Source organism: Trichomonas vaginalis, chromosome IV (genome assembly GCF_026262505.1).
Source record: "Trichomonas vaginalis G3 chromosome IV, whole genome shotgun sequence".
Taxonomy (NCBI): Eukaryota; Parabasalia; order Trichomonadida; family Trichomonadidae; genus Trichomonas; species Trichomonas vaginalis.
This window is the reverse complement of record NC_067206.1, coordinates 13,702,759-13,720,592: the sequence shown is the minus strand read 5'-3', so window position 1 is coordinate 13,720,592 and position 17,834 is coordinate 13,702,759. Positions and strand designations below refer to the sequence as shown.

The window sequence follows — 17,834 nt, the reverse complement described above, 5'->3', positions numbered from 1 at the left end:
AACAGAAAAAAATCGCGATTGTTTTTGAAATCGCGTTTTATTAGAAGTACGCGATTTTATAAAAAATCGAAATTAGATTAAAATATAGCGTCTAAAACCAAATTGCGAACAAGTTATGTATTGATTAAGAAAAATATATTTAAGATGAAGAATTGCTTGCTATGATGTACTGATTCATGATCAGTACATCATAGCAAGCAATTCTTTACATGAAGTTCGAAAACTTGGGTGCAATCAGATCTGATTGCACCCAAGTTTTCGAACTTTGTATAGGGAATTAAAGGGTGAGAGATATATAGTCTATCTATATATCTCTCACCCTTTAATTCCACCTCTGTAAGCGATAAAATTTTATCAAATATTTTATACTACGAGAAATTATGGCTTTGTTTCATAGACGTATTGAATTTACCGATTGTGTTAAAAAGAGATCGCTTAATCTTTAAATTTATTAAGTTAATCAAATTTTTGATTAAACGCAACGATGTTTTGTGAAATCAAAACGATAAATATTCAATGCAAACGCACCTGAGCTATGTTCCTTTATTGCAGCCATTAAACATTTGTCTGGCTCACAATTTGAGAGCACTTCACCTAAATAATGCTATAATGAAAATTGAATTAATAAAAATCGTTTCTTCAAATAAACTTCACAAATATATTATCATTATGTGAATTTTTACTTATAAAATTAAATACATATTTAGTTTCTAGTATTTTTTTTTTCTATTGTCATTCAAAATATAGCTACAAAACGAAGAACCATAATTTTGATAAACACTAAATGATAATATGATTTATAATATAAATAAAATATTTTCAAGTCCAATAAATCAAAATTGATATTTTTAAAAAAACTAATTAAGAATTCAGTGATAATTTTATCAAATATTACAAGACAATATGATTTATAAGCAGAATAAAATATTTATTATTAAATTTGAAAAAACACTTTTTTTATAAAAAAAAATTCGGGCTATTTATCTTATATATATATTATACAATGATTTGACATATATAGTATAATAGAAATATCATAAAAACTAACATCCATTCGAATAAAATATATTTTGTCCATTTACGAGTCATCAGCAATATAAGTTATACTATAATTTTCCACTTTACATCCAGAACTAGTGCATATCGATGGCTTCGATGGCGTTTTATCGATTTATCACAGGCGAAATCATTATCAAGAAGTCATCGGCAGCCATTTCATTCTAGAATATCGAACTATTTGCTTATAATTTAATTTAAAATCATCTGATAATTTTATATTTTATAGGTGTTATATTCACAATGATATATATTTTATAATATTGAACATGAGTTGAACAAATCTCCACCTTACTGAAATAATATATGTTAATTGAATTCTTATAGGTCTATTGAAATCATATATGTCTATTGAAATATTGTATGCCTATTGAAATTTTATATATCTTTAGAAAAATTGTAAAATAATTCAAATTTTCAAGAAAGAGCATTTGACTTCATTTATGAATAAGAAAAAAAGTCATTCGTCCTCAAGCCAAAGAGCTGCTCAATCAGCATCACAGAGGACCCAAGCTCCAAGTACTACGCCTGTACAAAGTCATTCATCACATCAGAATACTGCGCCTGCACAGAGTATTTCACCACATCAAAATACCACGCCCGTACAAATTGATCCACTCTTATATACGAAAAAAAGAGATCTGACATTGTGTCAGATCTCAGTAAAAGTGACATTTACATGTCAAAAAAATAGAATGAGTTTAAGTAATTAAAATTGAGGGTGAGAGTAGTATTGTATGAAATAATATCTCTCACCCTCCAATTCATCCTATGGCGCCGAAAAAATTTTGGTGAAATGCGACCACATTTCACCAAAATTTCTCGGCGCCATATAGAGAACTAGAGCCTGTGAGGTACTGATACTATCCATGTACCTCGCAGGCTCTAGTTCCAAGCCAAAATGGCTAAAAATTGCCCGCAATTGTTCACATTGCGGGCAATTTTTAGCCATTTTGGCTGGGAATTGGAGGGTGAGAGTAGTATTGTATGAAATAATATCTCTCACCCTCCAATTCATCCTATGGCGCCGAAAAAATTTTGGTGAAATGCGACCACATTTCACCAAAATTTCTCGGCGCCATATAGAGAACTAGAGCCTGTGAGGTACTGATACTATCCATGTACCTCGCAGGCTCTAGTTCCAAGCCAAAATGGCTAAAAATTGCCCGCAATTGTTCACATTGCGGGCAATTTTTAGCCATTTTGGCTGGGAATTGGAGGGTGAGAGTAGTATTGTATGAAATAATATCTCTCACCCTCCAATTCATCCTATGGCGCCGAAAAAATTTTGGTGAAATGCGACCACATTTCACCAAAATTTCTCGGCGCCATATAGAGAACTAGAGCCTGTGAGGTACTGATACTATCCATGTACCTCGCAGGCTCTAGTTCCAAGCCAAAATGGCTAAAAATTGCCCGCAATTGTTCACATTCCCATCTTTTGTTGGTAAGACGAAGAATATGAAATAAATTATGAAGAAGATAATGATGAATAAAATATCACTTTTTATATTTTTGACACGTAAAGTTGTCACTTTTCTGTCAAACCGTTTTTATCGTTTTCGTATATAACACCACCACATCAAAATACCACGCCCGTACCAAATCCTGAACCACTTCAAGATACAGATGATCCAATAGCATTTTTTGCTCAAAGGGAAATCGATTACATCGCCACTTTTGCTGACGCTCCAATAATTCCAGATCCTCCAAAAAAACAAAAAGAACCACTTAAAATAAGAATAGAAGAAATTTTACACAATGACGATAATAATACATTAATTAAATTAACAAATCTTACGTGCAAAGATTTTCGAGATCTTATAAGACTTTTCATCCCTTCAATTGAATTACATCATTATAAGAATACTAGGGTTTCAATGGAAGCACGTTTATTAATTACATTAACATGGCTTAAACACGCTCCTGGATTCGAAGAATTGGCCGATAAATTCGGTATCAAAAAGACACACACAAGGCAAATTATCATTGATGTGATCGATGCAATTGGTTCTAAAATCGGCCGAGAATATGTGAAATGGCGATCATTTATTAAATGGGATGATCGCGAAAAATCAAAAGAATATCCTTATATGTTGGGAGCACTTGATGCCACAGTTCAAGAGATACCCAGAAGTGCCAATCAAGAAAAATATTATTCAGGCAAACATAAAATATGCTGCATCAAAACTCAGTGCTTTGTAAGCCCAAAAGGATTTCTTTTACATTATTCCAAACCAATCAGAGGAAAGAGACATGATTTTCATTTGTTTAGGAAATCCAACACATTGATAAGCAAATTAAAAGCAGAAGCAGATAAGATGAAAGCAGAAATCGATCAAATACCAGTCCTTTTGGCAGACTCTGGCTATCAAGGAATTCATCAAATTATTCCATGGGCATTAATTCCATACAAGCGCAGAAAAAATAGCGAATTAACTGCTGAGCAGAAGACATTCAATAAAAAATTGTCAAGCAGCAGAATAATTGTGGAAAATTACTTCTCCAGACTCAAACAATATTGGAGAGTAATTGGAGGAAAGTGGCCCTTACATGTTGATAATGATCTCACTTTTTATCACAAAACATTTGGCATGTGCGCTGGCTTGACAAACAAACTCTTGTACAGGAGGCCACTTCGTAAAGGCGCAGAAAAATGGGATTTCCTTGACTTAGACAGCATGGATGAAACAACAGATGCATATAATTACACAGATTCAGCTTCAGAGAGTGATAGCGCCAACTTATATTGAGTAAAAAAATATCTTTTATATTAATATAATTTTTATTCAACATAAAAAAATATTAAATAATAAAAATATTTTTTTAATATTTGCTAATGTCAAAAATGATTGAAAAGTGACGGCGGTTTGCGGTTTGACATGATATGAGTTGATTGGATATTTTATTTTTGTTCACCTGAAAGATATTATTGGATATTATTGAAATAATTGTAATAAAAGCAATATTAGTAATGATTGTCAAAATTTGTTTGAAATGTGACAACGGTTTGCGGTTTGACATCTTATTTGTTAATACATTTCAAACGAATTTTGACAATCATTACTAACATTGATACACTTCCAATAATTACATTGTTGATCCACTTCCATCACTAACATTGTTGATTCATTTCCAGTATTTGAGTTGCTTATCCACTACTATTATTGACGTTGTTAATTTACCTCCATTAATTGCATTGTTGATCCAGCTCCATAATAAACATTGTTGAACCATATCCATAATAAACATTGTTAAGCCATTTCCAGTATTTGAATTATTGACCCACTCCCATTATTAATATTGTTGATCTACCTCCATTAATGTTAAAATTGTTGATACGCATTCCTTAATATATTTATTTTAATTTGTTGTTAACTAAATAAAACCTCCTAAATAATAACTAAAAGAACCTGCATTATCTCTGAATATACTCATTTTTAATTAAATACTTATTATTGTGATTATTTATTTTTATATTATAGTTAAACCTAATTAAATGAACTCACAATACATTAAAACACTTTATAATTACAAATGGATAATAAATTATTGACCAATTCTCATTTCTAAGTAACGAAATCAAAAATGTGAATTATATCAATATGACACTTTTAACCTTTTTTAATCCGAAAAATCCAAAATACAATTTATACACATATTTAAGCAATATAATTATATATGTGATGATAGATCTCCATGATCAGAGTTTCGAGTTTTATTGAGTATTCATTGGACATCAAAGTTGAATCAAAGCAGCAAAAGTGAAATTTTCCGAGGAAATTTTGATGTAGCGAATTTTTTGTGTGAGCATTAATAGATCGAAATCACAAGAGAATATAATACCTCGCTACATATACTATTATATTATCATGTGAAATAAGAATGTTGAATCAACATCAACTGAGATATAATAGTATATAAAAAGTATTTTTATCATAGCTAAAAAAGAGATTTTTCACATGACAAAATTCTCAATGGAGAAAAACCATATATATCCTACATATAACGTATAACGCATTGTTTTATACTTAAACACTTCTCTATGGATATATCTTGCGTAACATATATCTATCAGACTCGCTCATTTATTAAGCTATTAATAAAAATAGTATTCCATGAAAATCGTATTTCCATTATATTATCCGTGAAATGCGGTGTAAACTTCACAATTCTCCGCTTCGGACGGAAAGAATTGTGTAGCCACACACACTTGTCATGCATAATTGTGTATTAAGCAAAACGAAAGCATTCACGATACAAATCTGTTAATTATGAATACTTTGATTTGACATTGAATATCTCATATCGAGATTTGAGATATCAAAAGCAAATTTTGATTTTTTATTATACAATTTATATTTGTAGTCTAATTATTATAGATATCATCATAATATTGTGAAAGCACAATTTTTGGACCAGAAATTTTATAAAATATTCAAAAGCTCAATTTTTCGAAAGTATTAGATAGCTATTATATTTGACATTGAATGCAAATATACTGTATGTGATTTTTATGAATATTTGTATTAGATAATTTGCGATCTGAAAAAAAAATTGAATTTACTAATATTTGTTCTATTTATATAATATACTCGGGCATTATATTATGATTAGAATACAATTGCTAAAATCGAGTCTAATATTTTAGAATATTTTTTTAAGATATTTGGGATTGAGTATTCATACTATGTGATTTTCATAACCAATGAATGTGCCCTACAGTATAAGTAAATATAAGAATAATTTTTTTCAATTTGATATCTTTTTTTAAAAAAGTGTGATTTTCACAAAAAAAGTGTTATAGTAGTAGGATTATAGTCCATACAATACTATTGTAATCTCTTTTCTCGAATTTAATTTTTCAATTAGCAATTCGAGAAAAAAAATATTACTTAAAGGACGACTTATCACTCCGAAAAAGACCAAAATTAAGGACGTGATTTTTTTGAAAGTTCGCGATTTTTCAAAAAGTCGCAATTTTTTCCCGAATCGCGATTTTTTAAAAAAATCGAAATTTATCGTTCAAATTGCGATTTATTAATAAATCGCGAAAAAATTCTGTTCGCGATTTTTAAAAAATCGCGATTTAAGCTAAAAATCACAATTTATCATCAAAATCTAGATTTAAAAATTCGGTTGCGATTTTGCCTACTATAAATATTTACACGATAACGAACATTCCTCACTAAATTACTGAGAAACTTTGAGGAAATGTCGAACAATTTCCTCAAAGTTTCTCAGATTTATATAGATAACTAGAGTCCCCTAGGCACTGATTCTGGTTCAGTACCTAGGAGGCTCTGGTTATCTAACGAACTGATAAAATGTTTTTAAATTTTGTGAATATTGCTACCTGTGAAGCACTGACTTCAAATCAGTACCTCACAGGTAGCAATTACATTGAAATATGGGAGAAACTTTGTTCGAATGTTAAACTATTCTGACAAAGTTTCTCCCATTTGTAGTGGAGATGGAAGGCTTTGAGGTATATTGTATTAATATATACCCAAAGCCTTCCATCTCCACTTGAAAGTGTCCAAACTTTGGGTTAATAGTTTGCAATTAACCCAAAGTTTGGACACTTTCTAGAAGGAATTGGATGGTAAGAGATATACATTCATATGGTATATCTCTTACCCTCCAATTCCTTCTTAAAATGGAGAAACTTTGTCCGAATGTTAAACTATTCGGACAAAGTTTCTCCCATTTTGCGAAGGAATTGGAGGCTATGAGATACTGATGAAATGTCAGTAACTCATGGCCTCCAATTCCTTCCTAAAACTCATAAAAGTGGACCTTACATGCATTTAAAATTTGACATGTAAAGTCCACTTTTTGTGATCGGGGATTTGACGGAGTCAAATCCCCTTTTTCGTTTACGAGATTATTTAATACTTATCCAGTTTTACATCAATAACAGCAAAGCTAATCAATCATCATTCAGAAATGCGGGAAATTACTACTAATATTAAAGATTGATAGACATTAGGCTGGCCACCGTCTGTCTAATATCTTTACGAATAAAAATAATACTTTTTAAAACAAATTATTTAATAAATTTTATTAAAAAACAAAATCAAATATCAAATTGATCATCATTCAACTTGATGAAGAAGCGGCATGCTACATATTCTTCTTTGCATGATTCGTTCATTGAATTTCTTGTCTTTCGCAATTCAGATATTACACGTTCTACATCTGCTTCACTGCACGAAAGTGACATCATCCTTTTTCCATTTGGTCTTAATGCTTTTAGTTGCTTTATGCCATTCATGTACCAAAACTTGCCATCATTTTGAGCAAGATGATGACCATTTATAAGATGGGAATCATCTTGCTCTATGAAGAAATCGTAAGCATCACTCAATTCCTTGGCTCTATCGTCTTTATTGATCGTTGGATCAACTGTTGATTCGGCAATTGCTCTTTGTCTGAGGATTGTTATCATGAATGTGTATAGATCTTTTATCTCTTCATCTACAACATCCCAGACCAAGGAATTCCTCGAACCATCGGCATTTGTTTCGGCTGCATGATCGTCGTTAAGCATTTGTTCCTCTTCTGCTTGCTGGATCTCTTCATCATGCTCGGCTACCTCGTCAACACGTTCTGTTCGTTCTTCTTCAAGGATTTCGCCGAGTTTCTCAAATGTGATCTCGCGATTGATGATCCTCAGGGAAGGAATCGTTGGGACTTGCACATCTTTCAACTGCATTATAGGTGGATAGCTTGTCTTTCCTCCAAAACCCTTCTTGTCTCTGATGATCTTCCTTGCTAACGGTGTAAAGCCGAAAGCAAACCGAAGCAAATCAATTCTACCATATTCTTTCATATCATTTTTGAATATTGTAGTGATTGATCGGAGAATCTCTTCACCATCTGGCGTTAATCTTCCTGCCATTTCATCCAACATCCCTTGGCACTGTTGTATCATCAGGAATGCATAAGCACCCATGGACTTGTTGGATTCCAGCCATAATTGAAGTTGCTTTAATGGCTTGAATATCATTAAAGCATCTTTAAAGAGTGGAGGAATTCCATCACGTGTCCATTGTAACTGTTCACGTGTAGCTCTGGAAAGGGATAGTGGAAGATCTCCACTTATTAAAGCAGTATTAATTGTTTCCAGATTATCAAAGATGAAAAACAGAGTATCATATATGTAGAGCCAGCGAGTTTCCGGGATTGATGGAACCCTGATCTTGTATCTCGCTCTCATATCGTAATTCTTAAAGATAATGATAATCTGGTGAACTCTATTCATCAGTTCATTCAACAATGGACATTGCTTACGTGCGTGGACAAGAGCATTGTTCAAGACGTGGTTAAGGCAACGAATGTACACGGTTTGTAAGCCAGGGAAAAGGGCTCCTTCTGGCCTCCAGTGGCAGAGTCCTTTAACCTGGGCTGGCAAACCATCTCCGACTACTCCAGCTACGTGGTTTTTATTAACCTTAAGAGAATCAAACCACGTATGGTAGTCCTCGTATGTCCAATTAGTCGAAATTGTTGTGTCGAAGAATTGGTGGCGATCTATTTTGCCTGGATTGCACACACAAGAGAATAGACCATGACGGCTGCCGTGTGTTCCGCAGTCCAGGGAAATTGAGAAGATGCGGAATTCCTCGCAGAACTTTAGGCCCCGAGAGGAGGAGAGAGGGTCAAAGTTGCTATTTGTCACTTTTCCACAAGAATATAATGGGGAAAAAGTTATCATATAGTTGATCTCATTCACTGAGGTGAGAGATGCATGTAGTGTAATGGGATAAACATTGTGATTGCTGTTCTAAGTCCTAGGTTCGAGACAAATTGGCTTCATTTTTCTCTTTTTTAGTGACGTAAACTATTCAATTTTTGTGTTCTCCATTCAAATTTCAGAATTTTTTTGCAGATTTCACGCTACATTCGAAGTTACCTTTTGTAACAACCACCACTGCCTACGAAAGACGAAAGTGTGTCACGATTTCACCCGGAAATCCGACGGTTGTTTAAGAGTAAGCACTTTTGGCACCTACTCCGAGAGGAGTCTGTTTTGCCTAAAGTAATCAATGCCTCTCTGACACCGCGCCGTGTGAACTCAATGTCTGGGATTGTAAAGTTGATGCCCTGTTCGCGATTGACTTTATTTTTAAGCCATTTGGCGAAGCTCTCTAGGAAGCTTTTAAATGCTGGCTTCATTGTGGCATAAAGGCTTATATTTAGGCTCGCAATAAGCCTGGCAATGATCTCTTCTAACGAAGGATCATTACCAGAGCCAACTTCTTGCTGAGTATTCTCAACTTGGTGCTCAGCAGGAACGTAGTTGGGCATTGGGAGTAAAAATTTGCACTTATGATCTTTAAAATCATTTTTCCTGCTTTTTTTAATGCATCGCACGAACTGCCCTTGAACTAATGTTTCACTACATTCGGCACAGTATGTAAAGAGCCTTCCTTTGTCTGATTGATTAGGCTCATTCTCATAATAGCCGATCGTAGTGAAACATTTTTCCACACTTTGTTTCCAATGTTTCAGGAGTTGGTGGATATTTCGTCTTCTTAAATGGAATCCACTCATCATATACATGAGGATCCCATGCAGTCATAATAAAAATAAAGCTTTTTGAATATATTCAATTTTTAAATTGTTTCGTACCGAAATGGCTAACAAAAAAGTGACAGAAAACCTTAAATTGCGCGGCAATTTTAATTAAAAAAATAAACATTAATTTTTGTGATTGATATTATGCATTTTATTTATATTATATAAGATTTAAATTTAGGGGAAAAATTGAAAAAAAATAAGATTGGAAGTCTTTAGGTAAGAAGGAAAGGGCAAGAGATATATAGTGTACCTATATACCTCTTGCCCTTTCATTCTAAGTAGAAATGGGAGAAACTTTGTCCACATCATAAGTTATGCGGACAAAGTTTCTCCGATTTCTAATGGGAATTGCAGGCTATGAGGCACTGATATATAATCAGTACCTCATAGCCTACAATTCCCCTTATTAGACTTCCAAACTTTGAGTTAATGTCAAGACATTAACTCAAAGTTTGGAAAACTTCTCGTAAGAATCAATCGTCAAAAACCTCGATTGCAGTTATATTCATTGTGTTAAATTTGATTTATTTTGAAATTTTTATAAATTAAATTTTATATAACATAAAGCGTTATGAATTAGTATTTCCATATGAATTTTATCTCGAAAATAGTAATTCTGTACAGTTATATTTCGGTTAATTTTGGAAATTTCTAGGAATACTTTAAGATAGTATGATTATATATAACTCTGCCTTCATGATTTATTTTAGCTTTCGCGCAAATATCAGTTAACTTAACTCCATTATTTGATTTTGTGATGGCTTCACAAAGCCAATCAATATCAATCTCTTCTGGAGAATGTCTTCTCATCTAGAATATTTTCAATACTTTACATACAAACATTTTTATTTCTAAAAAACTTTTTAATTTTTTCTAGGATATATGAATGAAAATAGTTAGAATGTTGCATGCTAAGATCAGTCATAATGTAAACCTCTCAATTTTATTGTCGTGGGAAGTATCTCAATTCCTTCAAAAAAATTGAAAAACTATTTAATTTTAAAAATATAATACTTTTAATTAGTTAATTAATTGGAGATATTTTTTAAAAAATCACTTTTGATAATACTTTTGAGAACTTTAATTAAAAAAATATATTCAAAAATATCCAGGATATCAAGAGGGAATTGTTCCTTATGAGGTATCTAGTTATGATGTATACCTCATAAGGAACAATTCCCTCCTTAAAACGAGAAAACTTGTTCGAAATTGTTTATCATTTCGAACAAGTTTTCTCGTTTTTAATAAGAAACTAAAGGCTATGAGGCACTGATTATATATTAGTGCCTCACAGCCTTTAGTTTCTAATAGATAGCTGGGAAACTTTCTCCAAATGATAAGTTATTCAGAGAAAGTTTCCCAGCTATCAAGAGGGAATTGTTCCTTATGAGGTATATAGTTATGATGTATACCTCATAAGGAACAATTCCCTCCTTAAAATCGTAGACATTTTTATACTTATTAATCAACCATTCAAAATCATATTCCTCTGAAAAGTTATTTTATTAAAAATTTAGAATTTTAATAAATATAGAGTTTGAATTTCATACAATACCTATATATTTTCAATAATGGAATTTGAAAACCATTCTCAAAAGTTCTCAGAAAACCTTTTTTTCATTAATTTTAAGAAATCTGAGTATTAAATTAAGTGATAAATTCGTTTGACACTACTTTAATTTTTCAATTCAAAAAATTATATGTGCTTCTTAAAATGACTCAAAAAATTTTATTATAAAATAATATATAATATTAAAAATCCCACAACATTTTTTTACTTTACATAATCGTACTTCCTCGACGATTAATTTCCACTCAATTTCTATCGTTGACCGAACTTAGCATGCAACAAGAACAAGATTTTGAAGCTCAAAACATTAAAAATTATTAAAGATTTGTATAATATGATTAAAAATGGGAAATAATATGAGGCAATATAAAGGAATATGAATATTAAATAAATATATCTAAATAGAAAGAATCAGAAAAATCAAATTATTGGCGCCAAAAATGTCACCTTTTTGGTGAGCCATTTCGGTATGAGATATATTCAATTTTTAAATGATATTTTCACGGGTTAAATATAAAATAAAGAATAAGATGTAAATTATTAAAATATTTAATTTTAAATTTTGAACCCGTGATAAATATTTTTTGCATTGTTATTAATAATGAAAAATAAAGCTTATTTCAATGAAAATTGTTCTGCAAATTTATTTCACTTTTGACCTCACTTTTTCCGTAATTCAATTTTTTACTTTTAATATTTTAGATCTTCATAATATCATTTGAAAAATTAACCATATAAAAAAATCAAGTTATCAATTCACTTTTCCGTAATTCAAAAATCAAAAATATAAATAATATATCTTTTTATCAAATATTATTATTATATTCTATGAAAAATGAGGTCCGGAAATTTTGCGGATTCCCGTAACTCAATTTTACGGAAAAAGTGCAGTAAACTATTCAAAATACGGAAAATTGTGTAAACTAATGATTTTACGGTAAAATCACGGAAAGTCCCGGAAGAATATATGTGCCTATATGAAATTATACAAAAATGAATCAAACGCATTTTAAAAGATTGTTCTTGTATTATAAATGCTATTCGCAGATTTATTAGTTGAAGAAAATTACCAAATTTTTGCCGATTTACAAAAAATGATTTACAAAGCATATTTTTATAAGGCTTAAAAAATCTTTAAAATGTGACCGGTGACGGAAATCCATGGTAACTAACCGCGGTTCCCGTTTGGGATGCCATAGCCATAGGTGTATGACATTCTATGTTGAGAAATTAAAAGATCTATTAGGGATGCGACGGTTTTACGCCATGACCGTTTAAAAATAGAATAATACGCCATTTTTGGGGCCGAATGGCGGGTACTTTGTACCCGCCATTCGGCCGAATAACAAAACAATATAAAATTATCGCCGTCCTTTTTTTCTTTCTTTCTCTTTTTTTTCTCTCTCTCTCTTTCTTTTCTCTTTCCTCTTTTTACTCCTCTTTCTCTTTTCATCATTAAACGTAGAAAGATATATTAATATTATTTTAAAATTAAAAAAAAATAAAGAAAGTATAATAAGTAATTATTTAGTTATCGATATATATATGTAAAGTGATAATCTGAGGATAATCTGAGGAGGAGTCTGAGGATTAGACCGAGGAGTAGTTTGAGGAGTTTGATGATAATCTGAGGAGTTTGAGGAGTAGCTTCAGGAGTTGTCTGAGGATAATTTGAGGAGTTTGAGGAGTAGTCTGAGGAGTTTGAGGAGTAGTCTGAGGAGTTTGAGGATAATCTGAGGAGTTTGAGGAGTAGTCTGAGGAGTTTGAGGATAATCTGAGGAGTAGTTTGAGGATAATCTGAGGAGGTTGAGGAGTAGTCTGAGGAGTAGTTTGAGGAGTCTGAGGATAATCTGAGGAGTTTGAGGAGTTGTCTGAGGATAATTTGAGGAGTTTGAGGAGTAGTCTGAGGAGTTTGAGGAGTAGTCTGAGGAGTTTGAGGATAATCTGAGGAGTAGTTTGAGGATAATCTGAGGAGTTTGAGGATAATCTGAGGAGGTTGAGGAGTAGTCTGAGGAGTAGTCTGAGGAGTCTGAGGATAATCTGAGGAGTTTGAGGATAATCTGAGGATAATCTGAGGAGGAGTCTGAGGATAATCTGAGGAGGAGTCTGAGGATAATCTGAGGAGTTTGAGGATAATCTGAGCATAATCTGAGGAGGAGTCTGAGGATTAGACCGAAGAGTAGTTTGATGATAATCTGAGGAGGAGTCTGAGGATAATTTGAGGAGGAGTCTGAGGATAATCTGAGGAGTTTGAGGATAATCTGAGGAGGAGTCTGAGGATAATCTGAGGAGGAGTCTGAGGATAATCTGAGGAGTTTGAGGATAATCTGAGGAGGTTGAGGAGTAGTCTGAGGAGTAGTTTGAGGAGTAGTCTGAGGAGTTTGAGGATAATCTGAGGAGGAGTCTGAGGATAATCTGAGGAGTTTGAGGATAATCTGAGGAGGTTGAGGAGTAGTCTGAGGAGTAGTCTGAGGATAATCTGAGGAGTTTGAGGAGTTGTCTGAGGATAATTTGAGGAGTTTGAGGATAATCTGAGGAGTTTGAGGAGTAGTCTGAGGAGTTTGAGGATAATCTGAGGAGGAGTCTGAGGATAATCTGAGGAGGAGTCTGAGGATAATCTGAGGAGGAGTCTGAGGATAATCTGAGGAGGAGTCTGAGGATAATCTGAGGAGGAGTTTGAGGATAATCTGAGGAGTTTGAGGATAATCTGAGGAGGAGTCTGAGGATTAGACCGAGGAGTTTGAGGATAATCTGAGGAGTTTGAGGATAATCTGAGGAGGAGTCTGAGGATTAGACTGAGGAGTTTGAGGAGTAGTCTGAGGATAATCTGAGGAGTTTGAGGATAATCTGAGCATAATCTGAGGAGTAGTCTGAGGATAATCTGAGGAGTTTGAGGATAATCTGAGGATAATCTGAGGAGGAGTTTGAGGATAATCTGAGGAGGAGTCTGAGGATAATCTGAGGAGGAGTCTGAGGATTAGACCGAGGAGTAGTCTGAGGAGTTTGAGGATAATCTGAGGAGTTTGAGGATAATCTGAGGAGGAGTCTGAGGATTAGACTGAGGAGTTTGAGGAGTAGTCTGAGGATAATCTGAGGAGTTTGAGGATAATCTGAGCATAATCTGAGGAGGAGTCTGAGGATTAGACCGAAGAGTAGTTTGATGATAATCTGAGGAGGAGTCTGAGGATTAGACTGAGGAGTAGTTTGAGGATAATCTGAGGAGGAGTCTGCGGATAATCTGAGGAGTAGTTTCAGGAGTAGTCTGAGGACTAGTCTCAGGACTAGTCTGATGAGGAGGACTCTAAGGAGTAATCTGAAGAGTAGTCTCAGGAGGAAGATCTGAGGAGGAGTCTTATGAGGAAGATCTGAGGAGTAGTCTGATGAGGAGGGGTCTAAGGAGTAGTCTGAGGATGATGAGTAATCTGATAAGGAGTAGTCTGAGGATGATCTGAGGATAACCTGATGACTAGTCTAGGAGTGGTCTAATAAAAATGTAAAATATTTTCAAAGAAAAAATTCTATGAATTTTATATTTTAATTCTTAGCATTATACTGAATAAAATAAACATAAATATCAAAATTTGAAATTGAACACGCCAAAAAATTGATAATCCACATTCAATATTTTGTAAGTGGCGTTCTTTTTGAATACTCGCCATACGCCTTGGAGTTCTCAATTTTGAATTCGCCTTTATTTGGGCGACCTCAGAAAAATACGCCATTAAGAAAATATTGTATGAGATTTTAAATTTGAACACGCTCTACCTTAAGGAATTAAATTTATTAAGATATATTTATATATAATAAACGATTACTTAAAAAAAGTATTTCATCGCTTATGTAAGTTTCAAAAAAATCACGAAAATAAAAAAATCAAGATTAAAATTTTATTTTTAATTTTTGAATTTCTCAAATGGCGAAATTTTTGGGCGAACAAAAAAAATGTACGCCCGGTCAAATGGCGTGTTTAACGCATCCCTAGATCTATATTGAAATTCAAAACAAGAATAAAATTAAAAAATTTCATTTTTTATTTGAGATTTTGTTTAAATATTTGAATTTTGAATTTAAAACATGTAAATTCTTATAAAATAAATAGATACAATTGTATATTTATTGGTATACAAATCAATTATATCATCATCTTATTAATTCTGTTGGTGCATTTTTATCAATTTTTTTTTGCAAACATACATAAAAAAAAGGTAGTGGGGCTTCCAGGCGCGTTGCGCCCTCTAGCCCCGGAGAAACTAGAGGAGGAATGATACAAAGACCAGATGAAAAAAATAAAAATATTATAATAAAATTAAATTTTTAGTCTTAAATTGTTTTTTTTATTCGGTATATTCTGAATCTTGAATGTCTTGGAAATTTTCTTCTTCTTCGCTCTCTGAGGTGAGGATTTCTTCGACTTCTTCTTCTTCGCTCTCTGAGGTGAGGATTTCTTCGACTTCTTCTTCGCCATTGGGAGCAACAAATCCTGCGATGAAAACTTTGTATATACCTTCTTGAGGAGTCTCTATGATGAAAGTCGTATTGTTGAGGAAATGGAACTCGACATCTTGAACAAATTGGCAACTGCTGTGTGTGAATTTTGCAATTGTGAGAGGCTTTCCTTTATAGCCCTTGGGAAAGCTTGAGATAGTTACTGTTCCTCCATATGGAACTCTGGCAGGAATATCTACAGCAACAGTTGTTATAACGTGGAAATTGTCTAAGAATTGAGGCATAGGTTCAATGCAGTATAGTCGTTTTGACTGGTTGTCTTTTGTGTAGAAATATAAATAGAATGACCTTTCACCATGTTCATTCAATTCTTCCAAATAATTGTATGAATTTGGATATAAACGGACAAATTCAGCAATTTTAACTTCTTGTAAATGCTTCTGCAAGTTCTTTGGAAACAAGTGAATGAACTGGTCAATAGCTTGCAACGCTATGAGATTGGCAGTAACGGGTAAATATGAAGCAAACATGTCAACAAGTACGCCAGGGTCTTTGATTTCGTTTTCAAGTGGCTGAATGGCATCCATGACAGCTTGAAACATCTCGTTATAATCTCGATTGTCTTCTGAACCCCACTGTTCATTTAACTTATCTAACAATTCTAACCTTTTCTTTGCGTATTTTCTACGAACTTTCTCTGAAAGAGGAGTGTCGCTATCTTGTGTGTCTTGAATTTGAGACTTAAATTGTTTGCAAAAGGCGAGATATCGTGTTTGCGACCTAGTGGTCATTGCAGAATGTGTTTCTGTATGTTCGATTGGATGTGTTTCTGTATTTTCGGGTGGTTGTGTTTCTGTATGTTCGATTGGAGTCTGATTGGTATGAACTTCTTCTGAAAATGCTTCTGTTCCGATAGTTGTTGTTGCCTGACCTGTTGGCTGAGCTGTTTCTTTGTGCAAATGCATATTGTCCAACAAATTGTCTTGAATTGTATGAGGAAGTTGCTTTGGTATTATAGGAGGTCGTAAGGGTTTTGAGAATGGTGAGACATAAGTTGTAGGAACTTTAACTGCAGAGGTAGTCGACGAATTGTTTGCGACACTTTTTCTTCCTTCCATTATGAAAAATGAACTGTTTTTTTTTCGGACCACTCATAGAAAAGTTTGAAATAAACGGTTTTTGTCAACGGTAACCCCCTCTATTTTTTTATTTTATTTAATAGTTACCGTTGGCAAACCGTTCCATCTCAAATATTGAATGAACTATAAACGTTTTTTGTTTTCTATATATACTTTTTTGTCCAACGGTAAAACTTTTTACACAACGGTTTTTGTAGAGCACTCAAAATAGTATAACTTTGTCCGGACAAGTAAGGGTCTATCGTCGCTACAGGAAAAGTTACGGGCGTTCCAAGGAAGTATACTTTGAGAAGCCTTTTCTCCCTTATAGAATGAGATAGGACGGTTATTTTACAAAACCGATAACACTTTGACCGAGTAGTTTTTTGTGCTGAACAAAAAGTGTCATATAAACATCTGTCAAAAACCGCTTTTTAACTTCACTTAAAATGCCACGTAAGCTACGTAAGAATATACGTAAGAGGAAGGGAGCATTGAAACATCCAATAGTAAAACTGACACCACAACAACAGTTGCAACAACAAATGATGAATGACCCCACTATGTTGCAACAAATGTCAAGCAACCCTATGCTTTTAAGCCGAGTTATTGGTGCACAGAGTGGAGGTTTAAGAGCGGCACTTTTAGCGAAAATGGCAGGCTATGGTGGAGCTGCAGACGGAACAGCTTATAACCCTCAAAGTCAAATGAATTTGAGTTCACTCAAAAATCAAATAACAGATGTCAAAAAGTCAAACATAGACATACAGAAACAAATAAGTGAAAACGAAAAGAAACTAGAATATGACAGACACACAAAGAAACTCAATGAGTTAAACGTAGAGAAAAAGAAGAAAGAAGAACAACTGAAAGAACTAAGTACAGAGGAATATGCGAAAAAAGTGTCAGAAAAAGCAGCAGAAGTAGCAAAAATGGAACAAGATGTTATAAATTTGAAAAACCATACTACTCAATATAAAGTACTGAAAGATGAAGAGATAAAACAAAAAGCCCTGAAGACATATATGGATAGCGATGAGTATAAAAAGGAAGTTGAA

The 17,834-nt window shown here is 33.2% G+C and overlaps 7 protein-coding genes across 7 annotated transcripts, besides 7 other annotated features; 2 read left to right on the top strand and 5 right to left on the bottom strand.

Moving 5' to 3' along the window:
* Nucleotides 1–139: 139 nt before the first annotated feature.
* Nucleotides 140–352: a mobile genetic element.
* A 1,487-nt stretch (nucleotides 353–1,839) lies between these two features.
* Nucleotides 1,840–1,948: a mobile genetic element.
* A 141-nt stretch (nucleotides 1,949–2,089) lies between these two features.
* Nucleotides 2,090–2,198: a mobile genetic element.
* Nucleotides 2,199–2,339: 141 nt separating this feature from the next.
* Nucleotides 2,340–2,448: a mobile genetic element.
* A 120-nt stretch (nucleotides 2,449–2,568) lies between these two features.
* Nucleotides 2,569–2,637: a mobile genetic element.
* Nucleotides 2,638–2,936: 299 nt separating this feature from the next.
* Nucleotides 2,937–3,809, top strand: TVAGG3_0086390 (DDE endonuclease family; the record flags this gene model as incomplete). Its single annotated transcript, XM_051222284.1, has 1 exon — nucleotides 2,937–3,809. The coding sequence occupies one exon, from the start codon at nucleotides 2,937–2,939 to the stop codon at nucleotides 3,807–3,809; it is 873 nt and encodes a 290-aa protein (XP_051107270.1).
* Nucleotides 3,810–6,208: 2,399 nt separating this feature from the next.
* Nucleotides 6,209–6,943: a mobile genetic element.
* A 312-nt stretch (nucleotides 6,944–7,255) lies between these two features.
* Nucleotides 7,256–8,776, bottom strand: TVAGG3_0086370 (ribonuclease H-like family; the record flags this gene model as incomplete). The annotated part of the gene is made up of 1 exon (XM_001300550.2): nucleotides 7,256–8,776. A coding segment is annotated over one exon (1,521 nt), but the record flags the coding sequence as incomplete, so codon positions are not given.
* A 248-nt stretch (nucleotides 8,777–9,024) lies between these two features.
* Nucleotides 9,025–9,615, bottom strand: TVAGG3_0086360 (uncharacterized protein; the record flags this gene model as incomplete). The annotated part of the gene is made up of 1 exon (XM_001300551.1): nucleotides 9,025–9,615. The coding sequence occupies one exon, from the start codon at nucleotides 9,613–9,615 to the stop codon at nucleotides 9,025–9,027; it is 591 nt and encodes a 196-aa protein (XP_001300552.1).
* A 247-nt stretch (nucleotides 9,616–9,862) lies between these two features.
* Nucleotides 9,863–10,069: a mobile genetic element.
* Nucleotides 10,070–12,603: 2,534 nt separating this feature from the next.
* TVAGG3_0086340 (uncharacterized protein) lies at nucleotides 12,604–13,357 on the bottom strand (the record flags this gene model as incomplete). Its single annotated transcript, XM_001294881.1, has 1 exon — nucleotides 12,803–13,357. The coding sequence occupies one exon, from the start codon at nucleotides 13,355–13,357 to the stop codon at nucleotides 12,803–12,805; it is 555 nt and encodes a 184-aa protein (XP_001294882.1).
* A 367-nt stretch (nucleotides 13,358–13,724) lies between these two features.
* Nucleotides 13,725–14,688, bottom strand: TVAGG3_0086330 (uncharacterized protein; the record flags this gene model as incomplete). Its single annotated transcript, XM_051222283.1, has 1 exon — nucleotides 14,190–14,330. The coding sequence occupies one exon, from the start codon at nucleotides 14,328–14,330 to the stop codon at nucleotides 14,190–14,192; it is 141 nt and encodes a 46-aa protein (XP_051107269.1).
* Nucleotides 14,689–15,546: 858 nt separating this feature from the next.
* Nucleotides 15,547–15,942, bottom strand: TVAGG3_0086320 (uncharacterized protein; the record flags this gene model as incomplete). The annotated part of the gene is made up of 1 exon (XM_051222282.1): nucleotides 15,547–15,942. One exon carries the CDS (start codon nucleotides 15,940–15,942, stop codon nucleotides 15,547–15,549), a length of 396 nt encoding a protein of 131 aa, XP_051107268.1.
* A 1,283-nt stretch (nucleotides 15,943–17,225) lies between these two features.
* TVAGG3_0086310 (protein of unknown function, DUF4106 family) lies at nucleotides 17,226–17,755 on the top strand (the record flags this gene model as incomplete). The annotated part of the gene is made up of 1 exon (XM_051222281.1): nucleotides 17,226–17,755. A coding segment is annotated over one exon (530 nt), but the record flags the coding sequence as incomplete, so codon positions are not given.
* Between the last annotated feature and the right edge of the window lie 79 nt (nucleotides 17,756–17,834).